General features: G+C 47.2%; 1 protein-coding gene and 1 long non-coding RNA gene across 4 annotated transcripts in view; both read right to left on the bottom strand.

The window, feature by feature from the left end:
- Window positions 1–2,614: 2,614 nt before the first annotated feature.
- On the bottom strand, window positions 2,615–5,384 carry LOC113968534. The gene is made up of 2 exons (XR_003534544.1): window positions 4,647–5,384; window positions 2,615–3,877 (listed from the first exon to the last, which is right to left on the bottom strand). It is a non-coding gene; the product is annotated as an uncharacterized LOC113968534 (long non-coding RNA).
- Window positions 5,385–7,484: 2,100 nt separating this feature from the next.
- The window catches only part of GALNS (galactosamine (N-acetyl)-6-sulfatase), a 44,446-nt gene continuing 34,433 nt past the window's right edge, over window positions 7,485–17,497 (bottom strand). For all 3 annotated transcript variants that reach the window (XM_027684991.1, XM_027684992.1, XM_027684993.1), the window contains 2 exons: window positions 11,309–11,426; window positions 7,485–8,040 (listed from right to left, as the gene is read on the bottom strand). In XM_027684991.1, coding sequence (XP_027540792.1) covers window positions 7,954–8,040; window positions 11,309–11,426 — 205 coding nt within the window. In that variant the 3' untranslated portion in view covers window positions 7,485–7,953. The remainder of the gene's footprint in view (window positions 8,041–11,308; window positions 11,427–17,497) is intronic.

Here is a 17,497-nt window from a genome sequence, read left to right as displayed (position 1 = left end):
GCGACAGCAAGATCCACAGGACTTCCTATTTGCTGCTTTTCTGTTGCTCTCACCTCGTGTGACCTCTTGGAATCGCATTCTGTGTTTGTTAAAACCGTTGTTTGGGATGACACCCACGGGGGTGATAACACAGCCCTAGGTCCTGGAGCAACAGCTCCTGGTGTCACTGACTCCTGGGGCAGGTCAGGGAGATCTCACAGCTCCCATCTCCCATCTCCTGAAGGTGGATGTTGTTTGGGCATGTAAAATCCACTGAATGAGGACAGATCTCCTCTTACATTAGTAAATAAGCCTTGGATCTGGTCCAAATCCATCTGGGCACAGTTCACTGCAGAAAGCAGAAGCAGTTTGAGCCTGCAACACCCCTGGCCAAGCTCAGGGTTTGCTGCCGAGAGCTGTGATGGGGAAACCTTCACCTGACACTCCCCAGACACTCCCTGCCATGGGTAGGGACACCTTCCACTAGACCAGGTTGCTCCAAGCCCTGTCCAACCTGGCCTTTAACACTTCAGGGATGGGGCAGCCACAACTTCTTTAGGCAACCTGTGCCAGGGCCTCACCACCCTCACAGGGAATACACACCTTTCTAATATCCCATCTAACCCTACCCTCTGGCAGTGGGAAGTCATTCCCCTTTGTCTTGTCACTCCAGGCCCTTGTCCCAAGTCTCTCTCCAACTCTCTTGAAGCCCCTTTAGGCACTGGAAGGAGCTCTAAGTTCTCCCTCAGCCTTCTCTTCCCCAGGCTGAACAATCCCAACTCCTGTTAAGTTCTCTACTGCCAGAGACAGTCCGTGCTCCCTTCACAACCATTCCCTCGCAGACTAAGATTTTCCCTCAACTCAGATTATCTCTTTGGCACCAGAAAAATCCTCTCAGGCAGCTGTTCCAGTGAAGCAAACACGGAGGAAGCACAAAGCTTTCCAATGGAACAGGGGCTCTGCAACACCCTCACTCCCTGGGATAAGCTGGATGGGTTTCTCTTGTGACCTTACCAACTGCAACACAGGACAATGAGCTATTCCAGCACCTCCTCTTCTTCCTGGCAGATGGAAGTGATGATGGAATTTATCTGCCTACTTGCAGAAATAAGCAGGAGCTTATTTCCTGGGAAAAGGGCTCTTTTGCATCCTGCCAGGCAGCCCTGCTTCTCCCCTTACTAATGGAGGAGTGTAATGGGGGGTCTATGTCACCCCTGTCTTGTTTGGATCCCCATTACCAGCAGGAGACTCCACAACATTTTCCTTGAGGCTGAGTGAGGTTCTCAGGCCCCTCATACCAACCAATCGCTGGGAAACCAGCAGCTTCCACCAGGACGAGCTGCTGAGTGCTCCCACTGCTCCCTTCACATCCCACAGCTGGAGGATCTCTCCTCTCTCTGTCACCATCAGTTCTGCCAGGAAGGGCATAAAAGTTACACCAAGTCAGACTTCCAGTGGTTCAGCTGCCAGAAATCATGCCACATGTTTAAAAAACAACATTCCTGAAATCTCTGTCAGAATTTCTCCTCATTTACCCTCCATTCCAAAGGATATGACCTGCGTCTACCGGCACAGTCCAGATTGTAACATCACAAGAAAATCAGTTTTCCCTGTAATTGTCCAACCTTTCAAACAACAGTGCTGACTCCTACTGCAATTTCCATCTGAAAAAAGAACTTTCCTAGGACCCCTTTCCAAATGTGATGTCAAAGGGCTCTGGAATATCACTCTGGAGATGACTCTCAACATCCGGCTGTGGCTCAAGAGGTCCAGGGCTGATCTGTGCCTGGCAGAGGAACCACCACCTGGGATCTGGACCCACCCCAGAATACTGTAGCTGGTTTTGCCTATTTTTTGGACACAGAGGCACAATTAAAAGTGTTCTGAGATCCTGATAGGAGAGATGTTATTAGCCAGGGAACACAGAAACCGGGACTATAAAAGCTTGGGAACTAGCTCTAATCTGCTTAACCAGGCAATTAGAAGAGCTGTGCTGAGTCTGGAAGTTTCTGTTCCATTCAGGATTTTAAAGCTTCAGTGTGAAGTGGAACAAAATGCCCCAAATTTCAACATAGCCCTTCCACCAGGGGAAACAAGAACTGAAATTTCCTTGCAAATCTGCTGGAACGTTTTGCTTCAGTTTCAGCTGAGGAAATGCACTTTAGACCCATTAAAAAAAAAACAACACAAATTTGAAATATCTTATTTCAACAGCAGAAGAATGCAGCTCCCCAGCCAGATCCCTCCAATTGGGATAGAAGCGTTGGAGCTGGTTTTGTGCCCCCTAAAAGAGGGGAAAGTGTCGATCCAGCTCTGCCTCCCATGGAGCCCAAGCCAGCACCTCCTGCCCACTGCATCAGGCCCTTGGAGAAGGCACAAAACTCCTCTCCCTCCTCTGGCCAGCCTGGATTTTGTGTCTGCTCCAGAACTAATGGATTTGGCACACATTCCTTGCTGCCGGCTTTTATCTGCTCTCCCTTTCAGATGGGAATTGTGCTACCAAGCTCCTATCACCCAGAAGGGTGTTAAGTGACTCCAAGAGGGACAAAGGCTCAGAATGCTGCCAGATTGCCTCTCTCCAGAAGCTGGAAGGCTGAGTTTTTCTCCCTCCTAAAAGACCACAAGCTTTTGGCTTCTGATCCACCTTTATTTGGGATTTATATAATCACAACTAGACTTTGAGCAACAACAAAAATTTGAACGGTAGAAGGGGATATAAAGAAAACAGGCAAATGGAGTCTGGGTTTTTAAAATAGCCATTTTCCAAAGGAAAAAAGAACCTAAAATGGGATTTCAGTGCTTCCCTTACAACTATTCTTAAAATCTGACAGTTTAATTCAAGGGGCACCACAGTGTTGCCCTCTGATAACATACAAAACCATCCAATACTATCAGAAAACAAAAGGAAAAGTCCATTTCCAAGTATTATAACTGTAAAGAGAGACGGAAAACAAGCCATTTTAACTGCAAAACAGTTATTTGGAGGCTGGACAAGCAAAGTAACTCTTAAGACAGTAAAAGTGTGTTTCTTTTGTAAAGTTTCCCAGTGCTGACGAAGAGCAGGATCCCTGGGGAGGGATTTCTCATCTGGCTGTGCTCAGGAGGCTGCTGGAAACTCTGCAGATAAAAAACCACCTCCCAGCACTCCCAAACTTGCCTCTCCCCCAAACTCCATCTAATTCTCACCTTCCAAAGGTCTTTGTTCAGCTGCTGGAATGATTTCATGTGGTTATTTCAAATAAAAGCAGGAATAGTGTTCTTCAACCTTCAGGAGATCCTCGTCTCGTCCTCTTTATGTGAAATCAGGAATTTTTGGGAGCCATCCATGATGTTCGGGAAAGGCTCAGTGTGGCAGGTATGAGAACTGCCAGCTTGCATTACTGTCCCAAGTCCAAAACCCTCCTTCCCAGAGATATTAGTTCTAGTTCTTTTATTCAAATCCCATTGTCACCCTCAGCGCTCACCCAAAAACTCAGTCTTCAGGTTTTATTAACAAATCTGTGGGTCTCACTCGCTCTCCTTGTTCCAACCTTCCCCATTTTCCCTTTAATTCCATATTCCCAAGCTTCCCATTTGACACGTTATCCTTCATCGCTGCACTCAATAGTTTGCAGGGCATTAACCTTGGCTCCAAGTGTTCGGAATTGATCTGCTGCTTTCCAGTTCCAGCGCTCAGCTCCCCAAATTGTCAGTCCCCAGAGACTAATTTGCCACCGAAATAATCCATTTGTCGCTGCAGGCTTTGAAATCAAGGCTCCACTTTTGCAGGCAGAGGCTGTAAATGCAGCCGGAGTTTTTCCACGATTATTAGTTCCATCCATTTCGGAAGCTTCTCCGCACAGAGGGTCGGATGATAACACAGCCTCAGGGGCAGAGCGGGGAGGCTCGAGAGGCTCAGCTAATTGGAAATTAAAGGCAAGAAAGAAATTCCTTGGACTCTTAGCCCAAGTAGATATTCAGCTTTTAGCATTTAGCATAATAAATATAAAGAAAGGAACATCACAGCATTAAACATCATCATTCCTTTAGCACTTATGTCTTGTAGCTTGAGCAAAGAAGCCACCAACAGACCAGTTTGGCTGCTGCAGGTCCCCGAGTAGGCTGTGAACCCCACCAGACCCACTCCTGGCCCAGTATGGGCAGTTCCCAAACCAGGCAGCTTCAGACCAGAGGTTCAGGATCATTATTAAGGGCAGATGTGGCCACTTCCTGCTCCAAGGTGCATTTTGGAGGCTGCAGGCACCATTCTCATCCCCGGTCCTGGTCCCCCTCCAGCCTCTGAACTGCTCCTGGGCAGCTCTGTGGGCTGGGAAATTGATCCAAGGTAAAAATAATACTGGGAAAACAAACCAAGTTATTTTTAACCCAAGTCAGTCCCGTGATCTGTGAGACTCTCCCCCAGCAAAGTGTTATTCCCCTTGTTTACAGGTGAAATCATAGAATGCATTTCTGATAAATTATTTTCCTTCATTAGTTCTTCATCTCACAACTTTTAAATCTGTACATCTTTGGGAGAGGAATTGATTTAAAATTATTCCTGATAAACAGTTGTAATACTACTATTCTTATTTAAATTTAAAGCAGAAGCTTTGTCACATTAAGCTTTGATTATTTATTATCTGTTTTGTTCCATTTACTATAAACACACACTAAGTGAATTCACTTACTTGCTTTCTAGTGCAAAGTTTTCCTCCTGTATCTGGGTCCTGAGAGATTATTTCAGTGAGGAATGAGGACTTGGAGTGCTGGGGGAGAGGATAAACACTGTGGCTGCTTAGAGCAGGGTGGCTTGTCCAAGCAAGTTCCAGGGGAAAAGCAGGACCTTCAGAACTGAGAGCTGTGAAAGAGAAAAGGAGGAAGCAGCAGGGAGGGGACAGGGGCAGCCGGCACCCAGAACACTCACAGTGTGTGTTCTCGAGTGCTAAGGACTGAGGAACATGTCCAGGCAAGTGCTCAGCTCCGATCCCATGATGTGAACTCTTCATAAGCAGCACAAAATCCCACGAAGTGTTGTTACCTCACAACTATTTGAGGGCTGATGAGGATTTCCAGGGAGTTGCAGTGATGGACTCCCTCCTCTGGTGGGATCTTTATAGTGAACTGCAGGACTCTGAGAATTCTGGGTGATTGAATCGTGGAATCACAGCATTGTTAAGGTTGGAAAAGACCTTTAAGATCATCAAGTCCAATCATCAGCCCGGCACCATCACCATGTTCACCACCACCATGTCCTCAAATGCCACATCCACATGTTTTTTGAACACCAGGGATGGTGACACCACCACGGCCCTGGGCAGGCTGTTTCAATGCTTTCCAAGCCTTTCCACAAAAAAATTTCCTTACTATCCAACCTGAACCTCCCCTGGCACAGCTTAAGGGCGTTTCCTCTCATCCTGTCCCTTGTTCCCTGACATCCTTGGGAGCAGAGCCTGACCCCCCCCCTCCCCTCTCCTGTCAGGGAGTTGGAAAAAGCAAGAAGGTCCCCCCTGAGCCTTTTCTCCAGGCTGAGCCCCCCCAGCTCCCTCAGCCACTCCTGGTGCTCCAGACCCTTCCCCAGCTCCGTTCCCATCTCTGGACTCGAAGCAGCACTAAAGCAGAGGTGGAGCAGACGCAGCAAATGGGAGTTACTGGTTTTATCTGGTGTCCTGTGCTGACAGACCCACAGGTCCTCCCAGTCTCTCTCCTTGTGCCACTGAGGAACCGGCTGGTCAGAATCTCCCAAGCCTTGAGCTATCCAGGCTATGTCAAAACAAGGAGGAATGTTATGGATGAGCTGGAAATGCCATGATATACTTGAAGGACAATTAGGAACATCATAAGGCAGCTAAGAAATGTGGACTATAAACAAATGCCACTTGCAGATGCACAGGGATCCACAGACTCTGCTGGTGGAGGAAATGCTGGGATTTCTGAGGGGTGGAACAGTAAGAGCTGACTCAAGTGCTGTTCTTATGCCGATCTCATAGGATTATCCAGCTTCAGGAGATGTACACTAGGAATTACAGTGGAGGGGATTACAGGTAGCATAAACCATGGGAACGGAGAGAATGGGAGTGTTTGGATTATAGGGAGGGTAAGAACAGGCAGCTGAAAGCCCGGAGCAGGCAGCACAGCAGTTGGCACAGGCAGTGCTCTCAAGCAGTCCCACCTTTGCCTGGGAAGGAAGTTGAGCTGTTTCCAAGGACAGAGCACCTGGATTTTTTCCCAAGGCAGCACATCACCACACAGAGAGGGCATGTGTACTGTGGGAAACACTGGAGGTGTCAAGTGGAGCTGCTGGTGGTGCAAACATATAATTCTGGAATGGTCTGTGTGGGAATAGACCTTAAAGCTCATTCCATGGCACCCTCTACCATGGGCAGGGACACCTTCCGTTAGACCAGGTTCCTCCAAGCCCTGTTCAACCTGGCTTTGGACACTTCCAGGGATGGAGCAGCCACAGCTTCTCTGGGCAACCTATGCCAGGGCCTCACCACCCTCACAGAGAAGGATTTCTTCCTAATATCTGACCTAAATTTCCCCTCCTTCAATCTGAACCCAAACATGCTCAGGGTTCCTTCCAGCTACTCCCCTGAAGCCCCAGAGTAACTTGGTTTTGCTCAAGACACGTTTATTAGCAACAGGGAAGGGTGTGGAACAAGCTCCAGGGCAGACGAGGAATCTGCACCACGGAATCGTGCGAAGGCCCCGCGCTCACCAGGAACTCTGTTTAAAGAAGAGCTACACCCAGGCTGTGGAAAGTTTGCACAAGGAGAATTCCTCGGAGAGCGTGCATTGGAAACAGGGTCAAGAGTTAACATCTGATGTAAACGGGTATTTCTGAGCCTGCTCTTGGCTGGGCCTGGATTATGAGATGAGAAGCATGACTTAAATCAGATTTAGACGTAGATTTTTGGAAATTAAGAAAACCCCTGAAATGATCACCCGACCCCCAGTTCCCTATGAATGTCCTGCACACCAACAATCAGGCAATAGAATCATGGAATGGTTTCAGTTGGAAGGGACCTTAAAGATAATCCAGTCTCACCCCCTGCCATGGGCAGGGACACCTTCCACTACACCAGGTTGCTCCAAGCCCCATCCAACCTGGCCTTGGACAATTCCAGGGATGGGGCAGCCACTGGTTCTCTGGGAAATCTGTGCCAAGGCCTCACCACCCTCACGGGGAAGATTTTGTTCCCAATATCTCATCTAACCCTGCCCTCTGGCAGTGGGAAGGCATTCCCCCTGGTCCTGTCACTCCATCCCTTGTCCAAAGTCCTCTTTTGGAGCCCCTTTAGGCACTGGAATGCTGCTGTAACCCTAATCCAATACTTACCTGAACAGTATCCTCAAATTTCCTTGTACCATAACCTAGGGAATGTTTGCAGCTACAGATGCAAGAAAGTCAGGGCATTCTCCCCAAATCCAACTCCTTAGTTGGGAACAGGAGGGAGCCCTTGTTTGCTCCCAGCAGCTGCACCCAGAACTCCCAAATTTGGGAAGAAAGGAAAAACAAGTTGATATCCAGAGTTCACAATGGAAATCAAATGTTAAAACAACAAGTTACAGGCACACAAAACACGGGCACTTTGGGCATGGCTTTCTGGCAGCTCTGAGTTTCCTGCTCCATCCCTATGGCTGCCTTTGGGGCATCCCAGTGAGCAATGATTTGGGAGAGCAGGTTGGGTGGAAGGAGCAAGGGGAATCCATGGCATTTTGGAGGTGATGGCAGAGTTGTCATTGTCCAGAGAGCTTTTACAGCTGAAACAGACTTTGCTGAGGTTACCATTTAGGGAAACAACCAGAAGAAGAGAGGAGTGGAGGCTGAACCCTGAGCATGAGGAATATAAACACTGGCCCTTTTGGAAGAGCAAGTGATGATTTCACACACACATCACACCCTTCCTGTGTAAACAGGAGTGCCAACATGAGCAGACACGCTGGATGTCCGCTGCTCCGGGCTCTCTGTGCAGCTCTGGAGGGACGCAGAGATCAGTGAGGCCAAGAGCATTTCTTAGGATCAGACTCAGGCGCTTTCAGGCACTTCCCAAGCTTCTCACAGCCTGGAGGGGACCAATTCTGTTAAAGACAAACAAAAATAGACAGAAAGATGATTCACACCAAGTGTCTCCTAAGCTCTAACCCCAACCAGCCCTTTTTGATCCTCACAAAGACACTTTTATGTCCTGCTTGAAAAATGAAACTCCTCTTGCAGCCGATGCTTCTGGGCTCATAAACTTCCCCATTCCAAACACCAGTCAAATAAAAGCTTTAGGAAAGGCTACAAATCCTTCTGCAGCACATGATTCCCTCTTCTGGCATCTCTCCTGGTCTCTCCCAGACCAGTTTGCTGGGACTCTGTGACCCTCCTCTCTCTCTTGTAGCAGCACAGAGCAACCAGACCATGAGGTTTTGGTGACACTCCCAATTTTCCTGGAGTCCAGAAGAGTTCCCATTCTTAGCACTGTGATATCCAGGCACTTTGTTGAGGAAGCAAAAAGCAGCAGAAGGCCAAGGGTGTGAGAGAGATAAGAATGCTGGTATTTTAATGAGCATTTTGATGGATGAATCCATGAGCAGACGGAGCAGGAGGCATTCCTGGGACACCTCTTCCACAGAAAACTATTTGTCTCCCTTGTTTCCATGTTTCTTGAACTACCTGCCTGTGTACAACAGAAAAAGGACACCAGCAAGGAGACCCACTGCAAACCTCAGCTTCCTAAAGGATCAACAAAGGAAAGAATTTGGAAATGAACTTTTTTTATTTAATTGGTATTTTGTCATTTAAAATTTGGGATCGTGGTCGTGTGAATGGCAGGTTGTAATTCCCATTCTGCCTTCAGAAATCTTTTGTGTTCATTCCCTGTTCCTCCCTCTCTCAGGTCTGTACATATCAAAGGCTAGTTCAGCTCTGACCTATTGCCTTTTATTTTGTTTATTTTTATCCTTCAAATATTTATGTTTTCTTGGATGTACATTCCTACGGAGGAAACGAAAAGCTTAACCCCAGAAAAAAAAATGCTGGAGCACGATTTTATTCCATGGAACTGACAACAGATGGCAGTGAGACACCAGTTATCCCTGCAGAGGAGCAGACACAGAGGGAACTCTGGTGGAGGCACCTCTGCACCAAGGGCTCCAGAGGCTTTAAGAACAATTAATGCTGGTTTCTAAATCTGTTTCTCCATTTTAAAATGCACAACCATGGCTGGAAATTTCAGGCCACTCTGCAGAAGGAACTGAGAGCCAAAAGAACAAAAGAAATGTTTGTTCTTTTGAAAAATATCAAACAATAAGTGGTGTGTGCTTCAGTCTCACAGTCCAAAGCTTTTCTGGAGCTGTGCTGGGAGCCCTGGGGACACCATCCATGCTGCAAGTCAGGCCAGAATGGCTCCACTGCATGGAACAGCTTTTCCTGCACTTCCACAGGACAAAAAAACAGCAGAGCTGGCTCTGTGGGAGCTTCGTGGACACTGCTGGTGGGACACACCACAGATGGGCCAGCAAAGACCTCCCAGCTCCGGAGGGCTGGTGCTGCTGTGCTTCCATCAGTCCCACGACTGCAGGAGCTGCGAAATGATGCTTCTGCTGCCATGGAATCATGGAATAGTTTGGGTTGGAAGGGACCTTAAAGCTCATCTTGTTCCAGCCCCTGCCAAGGGCAGAGACACCTTCCACTATCCCAAGTTGCTCCAAGCCCCGTCCAATCTGACCTTCAACAATTCCAGGGATGGGGCAGCCACAGCTTCTCTGGGCAACCTGTGCCAGGGCCTCACCACCCTCACACGGAAGGCAGTGGGAAGCCATTCCTCCTTGTCCTGTCACTCCATGGCCTTGAACATTTCCTTGAACACTTCCACACACTTTGCTTATGTGTAAGTAAAGACAATTCTCTGTCCCAGAAAGGATATTAAACACTCATATCCAATAAATAGGTGACAGGATTTGGGAGACAGTAAATTAGATTGTATTAGTCAACAATATTTATCTCCCAGTATCCCCCAAAGACAGATATCGGGCCCAATCTACCAACCACTCCAAAAAGATTTGGTTTTCTTAATTTCTGGTCTCAAAAAGCAACAATTTGGTGCTTGATATTTCAGTTTAGTGACCATGCAATCAGTCTGTAAGGAGTGTACATAGATTACAAAACTCATAATGCTTCCTGTTGGGATTTGAATGTTTCTCCTGGGATTGGGATCCTCCCCAGCCCACTTTCTGCCTCAGATGGCCTAAAATTTGTGAACCAGTTTTGGAGGCAGCACAGAAGAAATGCCTTTGCCAGGCTCTGCGGACAGTTCCTGAATCCAAAAGGTCCCAGGGGAGCACAGAACAGTGTTTATTAGGGGAAAAGTTGAATAAGAAAAGAAAACAGCACAGAAACAATGGGGCTTCAAATCTTTTTCCTATTTAACAGCCAAAAATAAAAAGATGGGACAAGGCTAAGAAAGATCTTTTCCTTGTTACTGAGGGGACACAAATCCACATTTTGTTCTTTCCTGGTGACAGACCAGAAGCAGCAGGTTCTGACTGTTTCAGAAGATTATTTCAGCATCAGAAAGATGTTGTTGTTACTATTTTGTGTCAGCCCACAGACACATTCCCTCAGACTACACAGCCTCTCATCATCTGACAACTTTACCTCCTCCACACTATCCAGTTGCTTTCCCAGGTTCTCAACAAACCAAGCTGTGTTTGACAGGAAAGCCAAACTGTAACTTTTCAACATGAGACTTGAAACAGAAAAGAGAATTGAAAACGTTTTGTCATGTCTCAAGCCATAAAGACCTTGGAAAATTCAGGCATGGGCAGAATTGGAGGAGACTGAACAAGATCAAAGATACATCACTGAAAGAGAGAAACTGTCCCAGTGCCACCACTCAGACACAGAGGACTCAAAACAAAGAGGGCAGGGTTAGATGGCATATTGGGATGAAATTATTCCCTGTGAGGGTGGTGAGGCCCTGGCACAGATTGCCCAGAGAAGCTGTGGCTGCCCCATCCCTGGAAGTGACCAAGGCCAGGTTGGAGTCACCTGGTCTAGTGGAAGGTGTCTCTGCCCATGGAAGGTGGGTGGAACAAGATGAACTTTAAGGTTTCTTCCAACCCAAACCACTCCATGCTTCGATGATTCCATGACTTTTAAGATTTGTAGAAGGCGATTAGGAAGGAGAAGAAGGATCTACAGTTGTGGATCCTGCCCTGTCCCTAAGGAAGGAAGCCACAAGCAGGTGAGTGATCATCCCTTCTCCATCCCTTCCCAGAATTAGGTGACACTTCAGGAAGGCTTTACAATACATATTTCAAGCTAAGGATTCCCCACAGTATTTCTGCTTTAAGCACTCACCATAATGGCCTTGTCACACACATTCAGCTGTGGCTCCCCAGGCACCAGCGTGTCTTTGTGCTGCTGGACAATTCCAGTTATCCGCTCCACGGCACGTTGATATTCCTCACTGGCAAAACTGGAACGGGAAAAAATACAGATCTTATTGGTGGGTCATCATTTCAGTGTCCACATTACCAAGCTGGGCCAGAAGACTTTTCCTGGGCCATCACCAGGGAGAAGGATATGTACACATGCTGTTGACTGCCCATAGGTCTGCAGGGGAGTGAAACACCTGAGCTGGCAGAGTCCCGGTGCTCTGCTTAGGGCCACAAGGATGGCACGTGTGCTGGTCCTCCCCAGAAAAGCACCTGACTCCTGGCAGATGATCTCAGCTTTCAAATCTGCTGGTCCCAGTGGCCCCAAATGTTTCCTGCTCAGAATTCTCCTCAGAATGCTGTGAGCACATGTTGAGTCCTGAGGGGAGTGCAAAGGTGGCAGGTACAAAGAAGGGTGTTTTTGGGGTTGTCCTCGAGCTGTCCCTTAAATGATTCTCAAGGGAGACTTCCCAGACACAGGACTAACATGTGGCCAGACAGGTTGGACAGAAGTTTGCAGAGGTAATCCTTCCAGCATGTCACACCTGAGGTCAACCTGCTCTCCAACATTCAACCCCCACTCTTGCAAGTGCTTTCCTGCAACACCTGCCTCACTTGGAGATGTTTATTGTAGGGAAACCAAGGGAATGTCAATATTTTGTTTTACAAGAGTGTTCTCAAGCCAAGGGTTTTAAACACAACCCTCAGCCAGTTAAACTCCACAATCATCAAAGAAACAAACTAAAATTACACGAACAGGAAGATGTAGAAGAAGAATAGAAGGGACTTGTCCAAGACAAGAATATCTCCTCCATTTCCCAACATCCCGAGGTTCTGTCCCATCTACATTCTTCCATTACAGTTTTATTATTCCAAGCTGGGACCCATCTGTCACTCCTCAAACATGGTTAAAAATTATCAGATTCTTATCCACCCGACTACTCCAGTAGGTACTTGTTTAAGTGGTTCAGGGTGTACTTCACTAATACCTCGAGTATTTCTAAAATGGAGGATTCCTACTCAGTGATCTCACTTTGTCCATCACGTTAAGAGTCACTTAAAAAAACACAGAGAGCGGCAAATTGCTTCTGAAGATAAAAGAAACAATGACCTGACCTCGGGCTCCCTCTGCTTGCAGTCCAAGCTGGCCAGCAGCCCCACACTCCAGCTAATTTCCTTCTTTGCAAAACAATCACATTTCGAAGCCCAGCAATGTGCCAACAGTTTCCAGTAAACCCTATAAATATCCCAGCTCGGCAGCCATCCAGAGAGAGGCTGATTGTGGGGATGGGCCTGAGCTCTGCTGATAGAGAACCGGAAGGGAATGGGAAATGAAAAGGAAGAGAATGTGAAATGAAAAGCAAAGTGTGGCTCTCACACCCAGCTGGCTGCGTCCTGGTGGAAAGACTGCCGAGCTGATGGACCACATGGAAATTCAGAATATCCTTGAGAAACTCTCGAATTTTACAGGATCATGGAATCATGGAATGGCTTGGGTTGGAAGGGACCTCAAAGCTCATCTCGTTCCACCTCCTGTCATGGGCAGGGACACCTTCCACTAGACCAGGTTGCTCCAAGCCCCGTCCAACCTGGCCTTGAACATTTCCAGGGATGGAGCAGCCACAGCTTCTCTGGGCAACCTGTGCCAGGGCATCGACACCCTCACAGGAAGGAGTTTCTTCCGTATATCCAACTTAAATTTCCCCTCCATCAGTGTGAAGTCATTCCCCCTTGTCCTATCACTACATGCTCTTACAAATTGAATTTCCTTGCTCTTCTCCCCATGCATCCCACATAAGCTCTCCCAGGTTACTCCTGCACTGCTCCAAAGAAGTTGGGGAGCTGCCAAAGCCCATCTCTGACTCACACCCTGACGAGGACACTCAGGGCAGCAATCCCAGCATTGCATCCCGAAGGCACAGTGGCCTTTCAGCCTGGTGTGATTTTATCTGGAAGCCTTCTGGTTGAATTCCAAATGTGCAGGATTTCCAGCCCGGCAGCAAAAAAAAAAAATCAAAGCACGATTTTAGAGGAGGCAGAGAGGCTTTACAGCTAAGCTGGGTTGACACACAGAGGACAGGAGAGCCTGCACATGGAGAGGGAAGGCTGGAGACAAACACTCGGAGGAGGGTGTGTAAAAACAGGCAAGTTCCAGGGACACACATGGCATCTGAGCTGGAAATGGGATGCAATCAGGGATCCAGAAATATTGTACAACCTACACATGCCAGTGATGGAACTGGAGCTGGAATCAGTTTAGGAGACATGTGTGTTTCAGTGTTTTAGGATTCCAACACACCTATAGTGCCAGGACTTGAAAGCTCTTCCAAACCTGAGATAATCCCACTTTATAAAGATGCTCATATTAAGGATTAATATGAATTAGTACATATTTTAATCGTTAGACTTTGATACTCTAGATAGCGAATCCTTTAATGCCTCCTCCTGCTGCTCCTGTAACTTGTGTTTATTTCTGTCACATCCTTGTGTCATCTCTCCAGCATTTAAGATTTTCTTTTCAAAGTGGACCCATAAGATAAAATATTGCTGGTAACTAATTAAGCTCCACAGCATCTTTGCAAATATTGAAGTGCTCAATTTCATCCATAGAAATGGCTTTTCAGATGAAGGATTCCAAATTAGCCATAATGTGGACAGAGCAGTGGAAAACACAGCTGTGCTCTGGAGGAAAGAGAAACAATGTGTTGTCACGACTGCTGCTTTTTGCTCCAAATATGCCAGTCTTATTGCAATGAAAAAAGTCTTTTTTGCTATAATCTTTAACTCCTATATTTATCCATAGCATTGATGCTCATCTGCAACCTCAGACACGGGAATGCCACAGAATAATAATGTCAGCTTGAGTCATTTAAATCACAGAATCCCAGAATGGTTTGGGTTGAAAGATTCCTTAAAGCTCATCCAGTTCCACCCCCTGCCATAGGAAGGAACACCTTCCACTACCTCAGGTTGCTCAAAGTCCCATCTAACCTGACTGTGGACACTTCCAGGGATGAGGCAGCCACAGCTTCTTTACGCAACCTGTGCCAGGGCCTCACCACTCTCACAGCCAAGAATTCCTTCCCAAAATCCCATCTTTCCCTGCCCTCTGGCAGCAGGAAGCCATTCCCCCTTGTCCTGTCACTTCAGATCCTTTTCCAAAGTCCCTCTCCAGCTCTGTTGGAGCCCCTTTATCCACTGGAAGGGGCTCTCAGGTCTTCCCAGAGCCTTCTCTTCTCCAGGCTGAACACCCCTAGCTCTCAGCCTCTCACAGTAAAGAAGCTCCAGCCCTTGGAATATCTTGGTGGCCTCCTTTGGACTTGCTTCAACAGATCCAGGTCCTTCCTGTGCTGGGGATCCTAGAGCACTCCAGGTGAGGTCTCAACAGAGTGGAGCAGAGGGGCAGAATCATCTCTCTCAACCTCACCTTCTTGCTTTAATTCCCGTGTTCAGGACACTCTTTTTTTCAGCTGGTTCAGCAGTGACAGGAAATCTTGGCCTAACCTCAGCTCCTAGTGTTTTGGACTGTTCTCCCCTGCAGCTTCCATGCTTTTAGATTATTTCAGTGTTTAGCACGGGCTGAATGAATCCCCAAAGCACGAGGGAAATGCCTCGGCCCCTATAAAGGACCTACAGTTCTCACATGAGGACAAAGCTGCCTCAAGCTAAAAAACATGGATAAATTATGCTCCAAGTCATACCCCAGCCTATAAACCTCAGTAGGCCTGAACATGTTCTTAAGATGGCTCAACCTGTTGACACCAGCTTAAACCAGATCTGATTGCAGGTGTCTTCCTTGTAGTGCCGCACACAACAGCGATGACCCTGAGTCAGTCAACACTGGGACATCATCATGGATCCTCTTCAGGTGCCTCGATGAACACATGGATTGTCTTCCTCTTCCAGAGGTGTGTGAAGTCTCCCTGTGAGGCTGGGGAGTGCAATGCCTGCAGGATGGAACCAGGACTTCACCTGAAGCTGGAGTCACCCATCGAGATGCTGTGCCCTGGGTGTTGGTTTTCCTGTCCTGATCCCATGGAGATCCCCATTCCATGGGGGTTGGTTTTCTTTTCTTGTCTCTGTGGAGATCCTCATTCCATGGGGGTTGGTTTTCCTGTCTTGGCCCCATCAAGATCCCCTTTCCTTGGCCATGAGAATTGGTTTTCCTGCCTTGGCCCCATGGAGATCCCTATTCCTGGCTCTGATAAGCTCCAGTTTTTTCTCAGACATTTCTATTTATCTCCAGAGTGTGCCCCAAGATCCCACATCCACAGATTTGTGAAGTATTTGCTGACTGCACAGGGGTTAAAACTGCCTCCAGCCCTAAGCAAGTGCATTTTGAGACAAAATCTGCAAGAGTGCCTAGAATTTGCATGTAAAATGGGGATAATTACCTCATGGTAATCAGTCTGAGTTGTTAAGGGAGCTGGGAACCTCTCCTACCTGGAGTCCCATCCTTTCTTGAATTCATATGCAGGACTGGGTTGCAAGGCAGGGTTTGTTACATTCCCTGTTCCAAAGAAAAGATAATATTATCTATACAGGTGTTTGGGCATCATTGTCTGTGAAGATCCAGACCTCGGTGCCTCCAGGACGTGCTGCATTTTGTATTCCAGTCCAACAATCCTGTGGAAGGAGAGCTGGGAATAGCACTGGAAGAATGAGAGGGTGAGCAGGTGGTGTTGTGAGGAGTTTGCTAAAAGAGATCCCCCAGCGTCCATGAAATTATTCCACGCTCAGAAGGAGGGAACAGAGTGGACAAAGTCCAGGGTCATTACACTAATTGACACTTTACCTCCGGGAAGTCCCTGGAGATGCAATCAGGGCTGGATTGGAGCTCGGGGTCCCAGGCACAGGTGTGGGCTGTGCTTCCTTCATTTAGTGTAATTGTGCCTTGGCAATCTGTTCCCATCCTCCCTCCCCAACAGCTCCAGTGGAACCTGCTCTGCTGTTAACCCCACCGTGCCCTCCACACACAGCCAGGTTTGGAAGGAGGAGGGTTTTTCTCTTTTGGTGTTAAACTCTGGTTTAATCCTGCTGTCCGTGGTCTCTCACTTTCGGGTCGGATGGCGTCCCAAGGGCAAGGAGAGGAGATTCTCTGCCATCATTAAATACACCCTCAGATAGATCAGCACCCAAACAAGTCCACCAGCATTTCCAGCAGGTTTTAAAGATGTTTTATGCCTCATCCTGATGATTTATATATGGGCACAGTGCAGTATATCTATCCTGGGAGTGACAGGACCATGTTGTTACTGAGACGAATGTAAGAAAATGGGAATTATATGTTATATATATTCCCATAATTATATAAATGGGATTCACAGAAATCTGACACTGGGTTCTAGGCCAGGTTGGATGGGACTTGGAACAACCTGGTCTAGTGGAAGGTGTCCCTGCCCATGGCAGTGGGTAGAGCAAGATGAGCCTTAAGGTCCCTTCCAATCCAAACCATTCTATAGTTCCATGATTCTATGAACAGTAGCTGTCGGATTTATTGAAGTTATGGGAAGAGCATAAAACGTTTCTAATGATACTTTACTTCCTTCTCCCCTGGAATTATTTTAATTAAAACCATTATTTTTAATTGTGAAATACCCCCAGATTATGATAATTTGATTTTATCTGTTATCAGTGCTTTGAGGCTTTGCAGCACCATAGTATTCAAGTCTCGATCTTGTCTTATTATTCAGTCTTCCTCGGTTCCTCTCTTCTATTATCAAGTTTATTTGCAATTTAAAGAATGCACAGTGGATGAGGCAGAGACTGGTTTGGGGCTCTGCTGCTGGAATTACTGGAGAGACTCAAAGGGCCGAAGGAAAACAAACAAAGAATCAAAGAGAAGATTGAAAGGTACCCCAACTCACCCCTGGTCCAGCAGCATTTTGGGTCCCAGATGCATTCCCGGAGGGGCATATGCCCATTTAGTCACAGGAATACTTGGAATCACAGAATCATTAAGGTTGGAAAAGACCTCCAAGATCATCAAGTCCAACCTGTGACCGACCCTCACCTTCCCTGCAGCAAGGAGATGTGATGGTGCTGATCCTCTACTTGTTCACTTATTTTCATGGAATTTTTAACTCCCCAGCTTCTGGAATCCCCCCAGTGA

Source organism: Neopelma chrysocephalum, unplaced genomic scaffold (genome assembly GCF_003984885.1).
Source record: "Neopelma chrysocephalum unplaced genomic scaffold, ASM398488v2 Primary Assembly neopelma1_68, whole genome shotgun sequence".
Classification (NCBI taxonomy): domain Eukaryota; kingdom Metazoa; phylum Chordata; class Aves; order Passeriformes; family Pipridae; genus Neopelma; species Neopelma chrysocephalum.
Note: the sequence above shows the minus strand (reverse complement) of the source record. Positions and strands in the feature narration are given on the sequence as shown.